This window comes from Stenella coeruleoalba, assembly GCF_951394435.1.
Source record: "Stenella coeruleoalba genome assembly, chromosome: 1".
Taxonomy (NCBI): domain Eukaryota; kingdom Metazoa; phylum Chordata; class Mammalia; order Artiodactyla; family Delphinidae; genus Stenella; species Stenella coeruleoalba.
The window spans coordinates 117,407,388-117,420,192 of record NC_137169.1 but is presented as its reverse complement, the minus strand read 5'-3'; the positions used below and the strand labels follow the sequence as shown (position 1 = coordinate 117,420,192).

General features: G+C 41.4%; 1 protein-coding gene across 6 annotated transcripts in view; it reads right to left on the bottom strand.

Moving 5' to 3' along the window:
* The window catches only part of UAP1 (UDP-N-acetylglucosamine pyrophosphorylase 1), a 37,660-nt gene extending 34,170 nt beyond the window's left edge, over nucleotides 1-3,490 (bottom strand). For 4 of the 6 annotated variants that reach the window (XM_079916276.1, XM_079916277.1, XM_079916278.1 and 1 more), the window contains exon 1: nucleotides 3,238-3,394. Coding sequence is in view for 1 of the 6 variants with exons in the window: in XM_079916281.1 (XP_079772407.1) it covers nucleotides 3,238-3,331 (94 nt within the window). In the remaining 5 variants the exon portion in view is untranslated. Of the gene's footprint in view, nucleotides 1-3,237 lie in introns of all 6 variants that reach the window. The other 2 variants (XM_079916281.1, XM_079916280.1) reach the window with 2 other exon arrangements.
* Nucleotides 3,491-12,805: the final 9,315 nt, after the last annotated feature.

The following is a 12,805-nucleotide window of genomic DNA, read 5'->3' as shown; positions in this document are numbered from 1 at the left end:
AAAAAACTAAAAATAGAATTACCATATGACCCAGCAGTCCCACTACTGGGCATATACCCAGAGAAAACAATAATTCAAAAAGACACATGCACCCCAATGTTCATTGCAGCATTATTTACAATAGCCAGGTCATGGAAGCAACCTAAATGCCCATCGACAGACAAATGGATAAAGAAGATTTGGTACATATATACAATGGAGTATTACTCAGCCATAAAAAGGAACGAAACTGAGTCATTTCTAGAGACGTGGATGGATCTAGAGACTGTCATACAGAGTGAAGTAAGTCAGAAAGAGAAAAACAAATATCGTATATTAACGTGTATATGTGCAATCCAAAAAAATGGTACAGATGAACCAGTTTGCATGGCAGAAATAGTGACACAGATGTAGAGAGCAAACGTATGGACACCAAGGGGGGAATGTGGTGGGTGGCAGTGGGATGAACTGGGAGATTGGGATTGACATGTATACACTAATACGTATAAAACAGATAATAAGAACCTGCTGTATAAAAAATAATTTAAATTAAAAAAAAAAAGAATTGAGCCCTAAAGGACAAGCAATACACACATAACAATCAAGTGATATGGTAATGCTTTTTAAGAGCATTCCACGATAATCCAGCCAAATGTTAATAGTAATAAAAAATAGGAGAAAGAGGAAATATTTAATCTACTCAGCTAATACAGATAAATGCAAGAGAAGACAGGCATTGTCCAGAAAGAGTTCACAAAGGAAATATGATCTAGCTGTGCCTCAACGGTTGAACAGATTATATAGACAAGATTAGGAAACAAGCAGAGCCTGGTGGCCATGGTAAGTAAACATGTGTAGGATGGAGAGCAGTAAGAAAGTTCAAGTTTTATGTAGAATGATGGGAAATGATGTAGGTTAGGGCTAACCCATGAAGAGCCTTGAAAACTAAGCAAAGGAATTTAGCCCAAACAGAGTAGGTAACGGGAAGCCAACACAGATTACTAAACAGGGCCGTTCCACCATGCTTTAGAGAGATGAGAGAAAAGAGCATGGCACAAAACAGACTGTAAGGAGGAACAACTAGAAGCAGGAAAACAAGTTAAAAGACAATTGCAGGTGTGAAAAACCAAAGAGCAACCAGATTTGTTGCAGAGGAAATAAGAGTGAAAGGGATAAATTTGAGACACACTGGGAAGAATCATCACTGCATTATAATTGCTTAGCTTAGATATAAAGGACAGAGGAAAAGTAGGTATCAAAGAAAAAACAAGAATCTTCTCATGTAAGAATAGTAAAAGGCAATATACAAGGTAGTTGAGAGCAAAATTCTGGAGTTCAGCTGAATTACTTAATTTCCCTATGCCTCCGTTTCCCCACCTGTAAAGTGGGATTAATAATACTCTCTATCTCATGAGGACTATTAAACATCAAACACCATTTACAAACTCAGGTTAAGAGAACCTACATCTGTGGGTCCCTTGAAGGGGCAATAACAACAAACACTACCATATATATGGCAGCACGATTCTTATTGCTTTATAGATAGCTGCTAATCCTCCAAACAACTCTAAGGTACTGTTATTGGGATTACTTTACAGAGGAAGAAATTGAGCCACAGAGATAACTTGCTCAAGGTCCAAAACCAGTAAAGTGACGGAGCTAGGATTCAAACCCTAACAGCCTGACTCCTAAATTCATGCTCTTAACCATCATGCTATACTGACTCTCAAGAGAAAGACTCTGTTATCTCCATGTGCATGTGCATGTGCGTATATGTGTAAGAGAGGGGTGGCAAGAGAAAGAGAAACAGGTGATTTGTACTTTATTCAAAAATACAGACACAGTTGATTTTCTTATACCTGACTCACTTTGCAAAACTGAGTTCATAAGCCAACAGAATGGAGAAAGGAAGAAAATGTACAGGACAAGTAGGAGAGGAACTTTACAGGATGAACCAGATATAACCACCTCCATGCCACAAAAATCGTATTATTTTCTCCATTAATTCTGATAAGAGGTGTGTGCGTGTGTGTAATGGGTAAGCAGTAGTGAATAAGAGAATCAGACAAGGATTTTTACTTTGACAACCAAAGTCTGAAAAAGTTGAAGATCTAGAAATTATGACAGAACTTGCTATGTGACATATTTGGCAGTAGCCCACCATTATCAAACATAACTTTATCAGAATTTAAATTCCAGTTTAAAAGATATTTAGTATTTCCCCCTCCTCTTCTGGTCTCCTTCCTACCTCTATCTCTGCAGCTATATTATGTCCCCCAAATTGATAAGTAACCTCTTAGAGCGTTTGAAAAATAGTCATGGGGAGGAGCCATAACCACTGAATGCTTTAAATGCTTCACAGCACAGCCTATTAAGTCTTTTTTAGCCCAAGCTAAGTGAGGCAACTCAATAACAGTGAAGGAACAGAAACTGCCTTCTGTCCACACCTAGTTAATTTCACCAGAAAGCCCTTAAACTAAAGGCACTACATAATAACATACACACATTATCACAATCACTATTCCCTTATTTCAGATTTCATAAACCATGTACAAATAAATATAGCATAGGGTCAGGCCAAACTTAACAAAATCTTCGGGAAGCCATACAGCACATGTGTGCTCTGAACCCTCCAATCCCATGTTGCTGCTTGGCCAAGCCAGGGGAAAGCCAGAAATTTCAACCCTCTTCCATCATCAGTATTAAAACAAAACGGCAAGTAGGTTTTGTCCCACTCTCATGGCCCCCACAAGTATCTCCAATCCTTACCATCAACGCTTTCAGAGTCTTTTCCTCATATAGTCAGGACACCCCAACTCACTCCCACCGCACAGTTCCAACGACTTGTCCCCACTGTAGGCCCCCCAAGCTTGGCAAAACTGTCCACAAGGCCCTAGCCTGAGAATCTCAAGGCCCCCATCCCGGGTCCAGGCGAGGCTCCACTCCCAACCTCTTGACAAACCCCAGATTGCAGACACTGCCCATGTGGGCGCCCTCATGCCAGCTCTCCCAGCAGGGTCGCCGAAGCTGAGAAGCGCTGCGGGCCACACGGGAGCAGTGTGGGTGGGCAGCGCGCTCCTCGGTGTGTGCCAGGTTGCTGGCTCTTTGCACGTACGTGCGCCTCGTGTCCACGTCGCGCGCGTGGCCGTGGAAGCGGGTGCGTGGCGGCACCAGGTCCCCACCCGCCCCGGGTCCCGAGTCCCGCCGTCTCCTCCAGGGTGGCAAGAGTAGACAGCGACTGAGCTGGGAGTCCCTCACCTCTCTCGGCGCGACCACAGCTCCGCCCAGCTCCGGCTCCTTCGGCGCGGCCACTCATCGGCGTCCAGCGCCCGCTCCGAATATATACCCTCATCCGTGGGGCCGGGGCGGCAGGGCGGGCCAGGAGCTGGGGCCAGGAGCTGGGGCCAGGGGGAGCGCCGGCCCCAGCCACCCCGCCCCTCCGTCGCCGCGACGAGTGGCTGCCCGCGCGGGGAGGAGTCGCAACCACCCGCCCAGACACGTCAGCGCCCACAGCGCAAGCGACGAGGCGGGCGCGGAGAGGAGCGCCGCGAAGGAGCGGGGCGGGGAGGGGCGGGGCCTCTCGCGTCACTCATTCTCCAGTCCAATGGGGATGGCGCGAGGGGCCTGTCAGTAGGTGGCCCCGCCCCCCAGCGTCCTCGCGGCTGGGAGGGGTGTACTTTGCGTTCGCTGGGTGGGGCGAGTTCCGAGCCCAGCGGTGGTATCACGGGTAGGCCTTAAGATCCCTGACGTCACTGTGTTGTTCCTCGAGGTGCCGTCCTGCGGCTCCTAGTCTTCCCTGTGGCCCCACGGCTCGGGGCGCCCCCCTTTTCCCAAAACGGACAGCGGAGCTGGACTGGGAGCTGCGTCATCCGGGTGGCGTGTGTCCGACCACCCACACAGAGGGTTGCGAAAGCGCGGCAGCCGCCGACGTCTCTGCGCAGAACCCCAGGGGCGGGCCTGGCGCGCCCTCTGACCTTGCGCCACTGTTTCGTCTTAAGCTGGCCAGGTAGTCGGGGCCGTGACCGTCTTTCTGTTCTATGGTGTTTGGGGTCGCAAACACGTGAAGCCAGACCCATTTACCTTTGCACAAATGGGCACCAAAAAAAAAAAAAGAGAGGAAATGCAAGCAAATTTATTAGGTAACCTGAGAAAATGAAAAGCGCGCGCCATAGAGAGGTAAGCCCGATGTCAGTTTTGTGTGACTGTGGTCTTAACCTCTCTGGGCCTCAGTATATGACACGAAAAGTGTTGTTGGACTGGTTGACCTCCAAGGCCGTTGCTGTGCGACTGGTTATAATTGCCTGTATACCATATAACTTTGTGTGGATGTGCACATGCGATTATATGCTCGGCACTGTGCCTTTGAAAGCTGTGTTTACGCGTGGCACTTGGCACATTTTCTGCAAGAAGTCCAAAATGTTGAAATACCAAAACATCTAGATTTAACAAAATACCTGACTAAGAAATTCAGGCATCTCGGTGCCTTTCTTCTACCTTCTTGAGTGCAAAAGCCTTTTAATTTTATCAATTTCAAAATCATCCACTGCATTAAGTAACTGAAAAATTTACCCTGGATGAGTAATGCTGGTAGTTACACATTCAGGAGGTTGAACACTATCTTTCATGATCACAGAATGTCATCCATTTGTTTGAAAGATTTATAGTTGTAGTGGTTATGAACATGACATCTGCAGAATTCCAGCTTCTTTGTTGCTTGGAATCTTTGGCAAGTTAACTTTTCTACATCAGTTTTTCTCATCTATAAAATACAGACAATAATAAATATGCCCCTTAGGGGTGTTGTGAGGATTAAACCAGTCAATACAAGAACAGAATGTGGAACAGAGTAAATAATAAATTGTAATTGTTTTTATGTGAGTGCTTATGCTATGTCAGGCACTGGTCTAGGTCCTGAATACCTTGATATACTTAGCATCATCTAGAAAACCTTTTGTTGTTTGGATCCCTGATACTATAAAGAACATTTCTTGGGCTTCCCTGGTAGCGCAGTGGTTGGGAGTCCGCCTGCCGATGCAGGGAACACGGGTTCATGCCCCGGTCCGGGAAGATCCCACATGCCACAGAGTGGCTGGGCCCCTGAGCCATGGCCGCTGAGCCTGCGTGTCCGGAGGCTGTGCTCTGCAGCGGGAGAGGCCACAACAATGAGAGACCCGCGAACCGCAAAAAAAAAAAAAAAAAAAAGCCATTTCTCTCAAACCTTTCATGATAACTAAAAACAAAATTACTCCCATTAATGTTGCTGAGGTCCCCCTTGAAGAGACCTAGAAGCCTCCACACAATAATACAGCTTTGTGACCTTTAACGAAAGGAAAAGAATGTAAGACAATTGCTTTCTAAAAATATACTGTCACTCATCTACATTTCTACTCCCTGAGGAAGAAATATATGAGAATTTAGAAAAATTTGACCTAGGAGACCAGATTCAAAATCACAGTTCAACCCTGAATTCTTCCTTTATAAAATGAGGATAATACCTAACTCACGTGGGTGTAGTAAAAATTAAAAGATAAAGACTCTGTAATAGTGTCTGGAGTATTATAGGCATTCTATAAATCTTAGATGAATGAATGAATAAAGAGAAAAATCACTATTAAAGAGTTCATTAAAGAAAAAGGAAGAACTGAGCCCAGGACAAGTGTTTTCAACGCACTATTATAAAATCAAATTTTTACTTTTACCCTTTGTGCTAAAAATATTTTTCTAGTTTCTAGGCATAAAAAGGGCCGTAATCTCATCTTACCAGATAAATATCCAGAAACGTCTTGCCTAAAGAGTTATTTCTGTCTTTTAAAATATTTTTTATATACATAGTCTTTTAAAAACTAACGGCAGTGACTTCCCTGGCAGTCCAGTGGTTAAGACTTCGCGCTTCCACTGCAGGGGGTGTGGGTTCGATCCCTGGTTGGGGAACTAAGACCCCGCATGCCACGTGGGGTGCAAAATAAATAAAATTAAAAAATAATGGCAGAGAAGGCAAGGATGCTCACTATCCATGATTATTTAACATGACACTGAAGATCTCTTCTAATGCAATTAAGAGGAATAGTAAGAAACTTAAGAATTAGAAAAGAATAAGCAGAACTACCTTGAATTTCAAATGACATGAGAGTACCTGGAAAACTCTAGAAAATAAGATTAACTCAAACTATGAGAATCAATGATAAGACTAAATCATAAAAGATTTCAGTAAGGCTATAAAATGAACAGATAGAAGTCAATCATTTTCATATACACAACTAGTTAGAAGACATGATAATAGAGGAAAATCCCATTTACGATAACAACAAAGGACATTAAATGTAACACAAAATGTGCAAAAGCTGTGTAAAGAAAGCTGTAAAACATTCCTACACAAAAGCCATAAAGATACCTGATAAAAGGAAAAACACCCTTTGTTAATGTATAAATTACACTCCATGTTATATTATAAATGTATAAACTAGACAAGCTGATACCAAAGTGCTCATGGAAAAAGAAACATGAAAGGATAACCAGGAAAACACTGAAAAAAACTAAAAAACTACAATAAGAAGCCTACCTACCAGATACTAAAATATTCTATGAAACCCCTATAATTAAAACAATGTGGTAGATTGTGAATACATGTGAACAATGTGAACAATTGTGAATAGTCAAATGGAATAGACTAGACAGTCCACCTTTATAATAGTACTTGGGCCTATTTAGGCCCAAGTACTATATCATAAAGGTGGCATCTCAAACCACTAGACTTTTGAGTAAATGGGACAACTAGGTAGCCACTTGGAAAAAGATGAAACTAGATCCGTACTTCACACCATTCGTAAGAATAAACTCCAAATACATCAGAGATCTAAGAGTAAAGTATGAAATCATACAGGTAGTAGAAGAAAACATGGAATACTACATAGCTACATGGAATACTACACAAAACAAAAAGAGAGACTGATACGAACTGAAAAGGGGTGACTTTCAGGACATTGGTATGTGTGAAAGAAAGCAAAGTGCAAACAAGTGTACATAATGAAAGAAGGGGAAATAAGAAAATGTACACACATCTGCTTATTTTTGGAAACAAAACAAAGCAGGAAAGACAAACCAGAAACCAATAAGATTAGTTATCTGCAGCGGGTGGGTAGGAATCAAGTGGAGGAATGGGGAGGGAAGTTACACTTTTCTAAATACAACTTTCTGTATAGTTTTGACTTTTGGAACCCTGTTAATGCTTTACATATTCAAAAGATGAAATAAAAATAACAAAGAGGGAGGTTGAACCCTGAAACAGAAACCAAACAAACAAATCAACCTAACTGTATCTTAAATAACATAACTTTTTACTGAAGATTCCTTGGGGGAATTAACCCAAGTAAATTTTGAAGACAGTATTTTTTCACAGCTTTATTGAGGTTGACTTCAAATAAACTACAGATATTTAAAATGGACAATTTGGTGATTTTTGACTTATGAATATACCTGTGGGCACAGTATTTTAACTTTCTACCCTCAATCTAAAGACAAAATGAATTGTAAACAAGTGTTAAACTCTAGTTAGTAGGTTGGCTTTTCACAGTGGTGTGGGTTAGCAATTCTGAAACTATTTTGTTTGTATCGTGGAGGTGAGCAAATGACTAAATGTATTGAAGATAATGAGAGAGAAGTTACTTCTGGAGAAGAAAATTACACATATGGAAAGGCAGAGAGGCTAGAATTACCTCTTTAGTGCAGATTGGAATTGAAGTTAGCATGAACTCATGATTATTAATCCCAGTACAGAAATTGGCATACATATGTGTGTATATGTGATAGAAATGCATATTTTGGGGAAAATGCTAGCAGTTAGTGAATTTGGGTAACGGGTATATGGAACTTCTTTATACTGCTCGACAATTTCTCTGTAAGGTTGAAATTATATAAAAATTTTAAAGTTCAAAAAATTAGAATACAACTAATGGTGGAGTTCTTCACTATCAGTCCAAACAAAAAAAGAAAATCTTTAACCCACGGAGCACACAGCTCTGGAGGAAAGGACCGAGGGTGTGAGAGTCAACAGAATCATTTGCCTGTCCCCTGTCACGTGCCCTCAATCACCGGGTCGGAAAGCCTCATCACCTGGGAAGCTGTAAATGCCACACAGTACTGTTTTGGGTGACAGCTGTGCTCCCTTAGGACAGGCATCATGCTAGGGAAGTGTTTTTCTCTAATTCTCAACCTTCCAGTTGAAAACAGGCTTAGATGAGGAGTATGGAAACGTGTTGTGCAGAGTGGGGAATGGCCTGGAATCCCTGGCTATTTATATGGATGTCCCTGGGCTTGAACTATTCTCTTAAGAACAAACTGGCACATTTTTCAGTATTCAATCAAGAACAAATAGATGTTTTTTTCAAAATATGTTTACTGGGTTGTTCTGTGCCAGTCCTTGTGATAGATACCACGGGGAATCAAAAGCTAGGGTCTGGGTCCCCAGGGAATATATAAACATGGGGGAGATGTTCCTTTTTCAAGCCAAGGGGCCATAGTGCCACAGTGAATGCACAAATGAAGGATTTCAGAGCTCAGAGAAGGGAGAGAATAAAATAAAGAAATTTCTTAAAAGGATAGGCCAGTAGGGTTTGAGAGAGCCAGGAGGTGAGAAGCCTCACTCTTTAAGAGTGCCACCCCTTGATCCCCAGCCTTAATAATGGGGCTTCTATGAGCCAGTTATTTGTTTTCACACTGGCAACACCTGATGCCTCCTTAGCAAAATAAACCAAGGAATTTGTACTCAGAGAACTTAGCAAGAGATCTAGTAGGGTTGGTACTAAATAAACTGTGAAATCAGAAGCATCGAAAAGGGAATATTTACCAAAGAGTATGTATTTTGGGTAGTACGTATGATCCCAACTTGGCTTTAAAAAAAAAAAAGATAATACTTTCATTAGTTAGATAGATAGGTAAGATAGATTAGATAGATAATAGGTAGATAGAGGCTGTGAGATTAGGAAAAATCACCCTAATTCACTGAACTTCCCTTTCCTTATCTACAAAATAGAGATAACAATACATGCAATATATCTTACAGAGTTGGAAAGAGAATTAAAAGAGAAAGGACCCAGCACACAGCAATTATTCAATAAGTGTTAGGTGAATAAGAGAAGGAAAGAAAAATAAAGAAAATAAGGGAAATGGAGTGGTCCTCTATTAAAAATACAGAATCATGTTGGGATTCCAAGAAAGGTGTTTTAAATGGGCTATTATCAGACACATTCAAAAATTCAGAAGTGTATACCAAAGAAGATCTTATGTTTTATCTTTTAGGGACAATGGGATTCCGGTGACTTCGGGGTGTTTTCTAAATTTACTAAAATGAAAATTATTTTACAATTAAGAGAATATATATTTTTTAATTTCAGAAAAGCAGGTATGTTACTTCACAAGTAAAGAGGCTACTTGCTTGCTTGTTTTTCCCTGAAGTTGTATCGGATATGTGCCAGTCTGTCCACACTTCCTTTTGTAGTACAACCAGTGAGGATCCACACAGACTTTTCAAACAGGGGGCTGGTATTAGTGAGCGTATACCAGGAGTCCTCCCTTCACTGTCCTGAATGTGATGGCCTCAGCTAGGCCCCTGAAAATCTAAAGGACTCAGGTTATTTCTCAGCAGTTCATCAGATCGCCAGGAGGTCTGGCTTAGCATGAGTGTTTCATGAGATCACTATTTCCAAGAGACAAACAGATGAGTGGTGGAGGAATTAGGGCTTTGACTTTCCTGTTGATATTTTCCTAGGACTTGAGTCATCCTAACGTAATAGCTCATCATTCCTCCCACTCTCTAAATTTTCTGTAGCTCAGGCGGGGTTTTGAAATATTGTGAAATAATGAATACACCCTTTTATTTATATATATATATATATATATATATATATATATATATATATATATACACACACTCAACATACAGCCCCTCTAAACTGACTATAATCTAGGAAGTAAATAAATAACAGGAAGAAATGAACCAGGGAGAGAGTAGATGAGTGCTGTGTGTAATAATTACAGAGATACACAGCCTCAGGACACCAAATTGAGTAGGCTGTTATGGTGTGGGAGAGTGGACTTTAAATTCCATTCCAGTGCTGTTAGCCAGAGATTGTCTGGTCCATCTCCCTTAATTAATAGAAAAGGAAACAAAACCCCCCTAAAGTTAAGTGACTTATCAAAGGATAGAATAGATAATTAAGAAGCAGAACCAAGATTAGAAGCCTATCACTATATAACAGGGTTTTTCTGGATTTAATGAGTGGAAAAATAATCCAGTCATTAAAAACCTCAACCACCATAATAAATGTTTCGAGTGTATTTTCTTCTCTTCAAGCTAAAAGGCTCTCTACATTCTGAGTCCTGGGTCAAATATTTAATGCACCCTCTTGGGAGGCCACTTAGCTGGATATTTCTAAAGCACAGGGGGGCTGTCCCCAGGGGAAATTCCTTGGAAACTTAGCCTAGAATGGCATCTGGCCAGCACTGAAACCAGAGCTGCAACATATTTTGTTCTAAACCTGTCTCACCACCTATCTGGTCATTGTTCTCTTATGCCTCTCAACTCAATATGAATGACAAACCAAGGTATAGCATAAGTGGTTATTGTTGGAGATATCTCCTAGTCACCTATTCCTTCCTTATGAATCTACTACAGCTGAAATTTATTTTATATTTTCCAGGTAATATCTTTAAATAAGGAAAAGATAAAAATGGCATGTCACCTCCGAGAAATCTCATGCACAGCAAGGAGTTCCACAGATTTTTTTTGTTCCAGGCTCCACCTCTCCACTTGGCCTGTGTTACTTAATATTAATAGAAAAAAGACCTAAAATCGCAATAAAAGTCTCTGATAGTGCCAACTGGCTTAGCATCAAAATTGAAATACAAAATGCAGTTTCAAAACTTACTTGGTTCTCAGAGCTGCTGGGTAATTATTTCCTGTACCTCTCAACAGCACTCATTTACTCATTCACTTTGGTTTTGGCCGCTTAGCATAATAGGTAAGAATATGGACTCTGAAGCCAGAGAGCATGAGTTTAAGTGCTGACTATGCAATTACTTAGCTGAATGACCTTGAATTAATTGATGTCTCTGTCCCTCATCCCCCCATCTGTAAAATGGGGATAATGGTAGGACCTACTTACTAGGGTTGCTGTGGGGATTAATATTTTTAAAGTGCTTAGAGCAGTTTCTGACTCAGAATAAGAGCTTGGTAAGCTTTTGTTTAAAAAATAATATTTACTAAGTTTGGCTTACTGGGTATCAGGTATTGGGACTAGAATGGTGCAGCAGACAGACTCTAAAGTAACTCCCATGATCCCTGCCTCCTGGGTTGTGTAATCCCCTCCCCTCGAAGGTGGGCAGGACCCATGACTCACTTCCAATAGAATATGGAAAAGGTGATGAGATAATCATTCCCATGAATACATTATGCTATATGACAAAAGTGATGGGATGTCACTCCAATTATTAGGTTATATTATTTAAGACTTTTTGCTAGCAGACTCACTTTGACTTTTCTTTTACTGGCCTTGAAGAAACAAACTGCTATGTTGAGAACTGCCTATGGAGAGAGCCACATGGCAGGGAACTTCACACATGTTCTAGGAGCTGAGAGTGGCCTCCAGCCAGTAAAAATACAAATAAACAAAAAACCCTTAAGTTTGCAGTCCTACAGCCATGAGGAAATAAATTCTGCCAACAACTTGCCAGCTTGGAAGTGGATTCTACTCCAATCGAGCCTCCAGAAGAGAATGCAGCCCAGCTGACACCTTGATTGCACTGCAGTGAGACCTTGAAGCAGAAAACTAAGCCTTGCCCAACACCTGGATTACAGCCTTTTGAGAGACCCTGAACCAGATGCCCCAGGTAGCTGAACAGGTTGGAGAAAAACACACAACCATTCTGACTGGAGTCACTTTAAATTCATAACTACAATACTACGCAAATACCATATATTTCTATAGTCCACTCATTTTGCAATTCTCCTAGATAACTGTTTCACATCTTTTATTTCTCTCAAAGAGAAACGTTTGTAATAACCTTCTCCCCCATGCTCATTCTCAGCAGATAACCTTGCTTCTCCTTTCATTGAGAAAAAGGAACAATCAGAAAAGAGCTTCCTCAAGCTCCCACCACCACATCCAGCCATCTACTGTATCTGTACTTGTATTTTTATCTTGTCTCCAAGTGCTTAGAATAAACTATCATGGTCCAATCCTTCTACCCATGAGCTAGGTCCCATCCTCTTATGCCTCCTTAAGGATATCATGATTCCTAATAGGTATCTCAAAATTGGCATGTCTTTAACTAAGCTCCTGATCTACTCCTATTATCCTCTCCACTCTGCCCCACATACAAACCTACTTCTCTCAGTCTACTCTATGGTAACTGCATGCCCCTGGTTTCTCAGGCCAAAAAACTTAGAGTCATCCTTGGCACCTTCTCTCGTCCCAGAGCCAATCTACAGTAAATCCCATGCACTCTATCTTCAAAATATATCCAGAATCCTATCCATTTTCACCATCACTTTCTTCCATCCATGTCTAATCCAGCATCATCTCTTACTTGAATTGTACAGAGCAATAAACCCGCAACAGATCTCCTTGCTTCTACCCTTGCCCCTCTGCCAGCCATTCTCAATATAGCAGCCAGAATGATCTCTCGAATTGCATCACTCTTCTGCACGAAACCCTCTAACGGCTTTTTATCTCACTGGGACTAAAAGGCAAAATCATCAAAAGAGGGCTTCCCTGGTGGCGCAGTGGTTGAGAGTCCGCCTGCCGATGCAGGGGACACGGGTCTGTGCCCC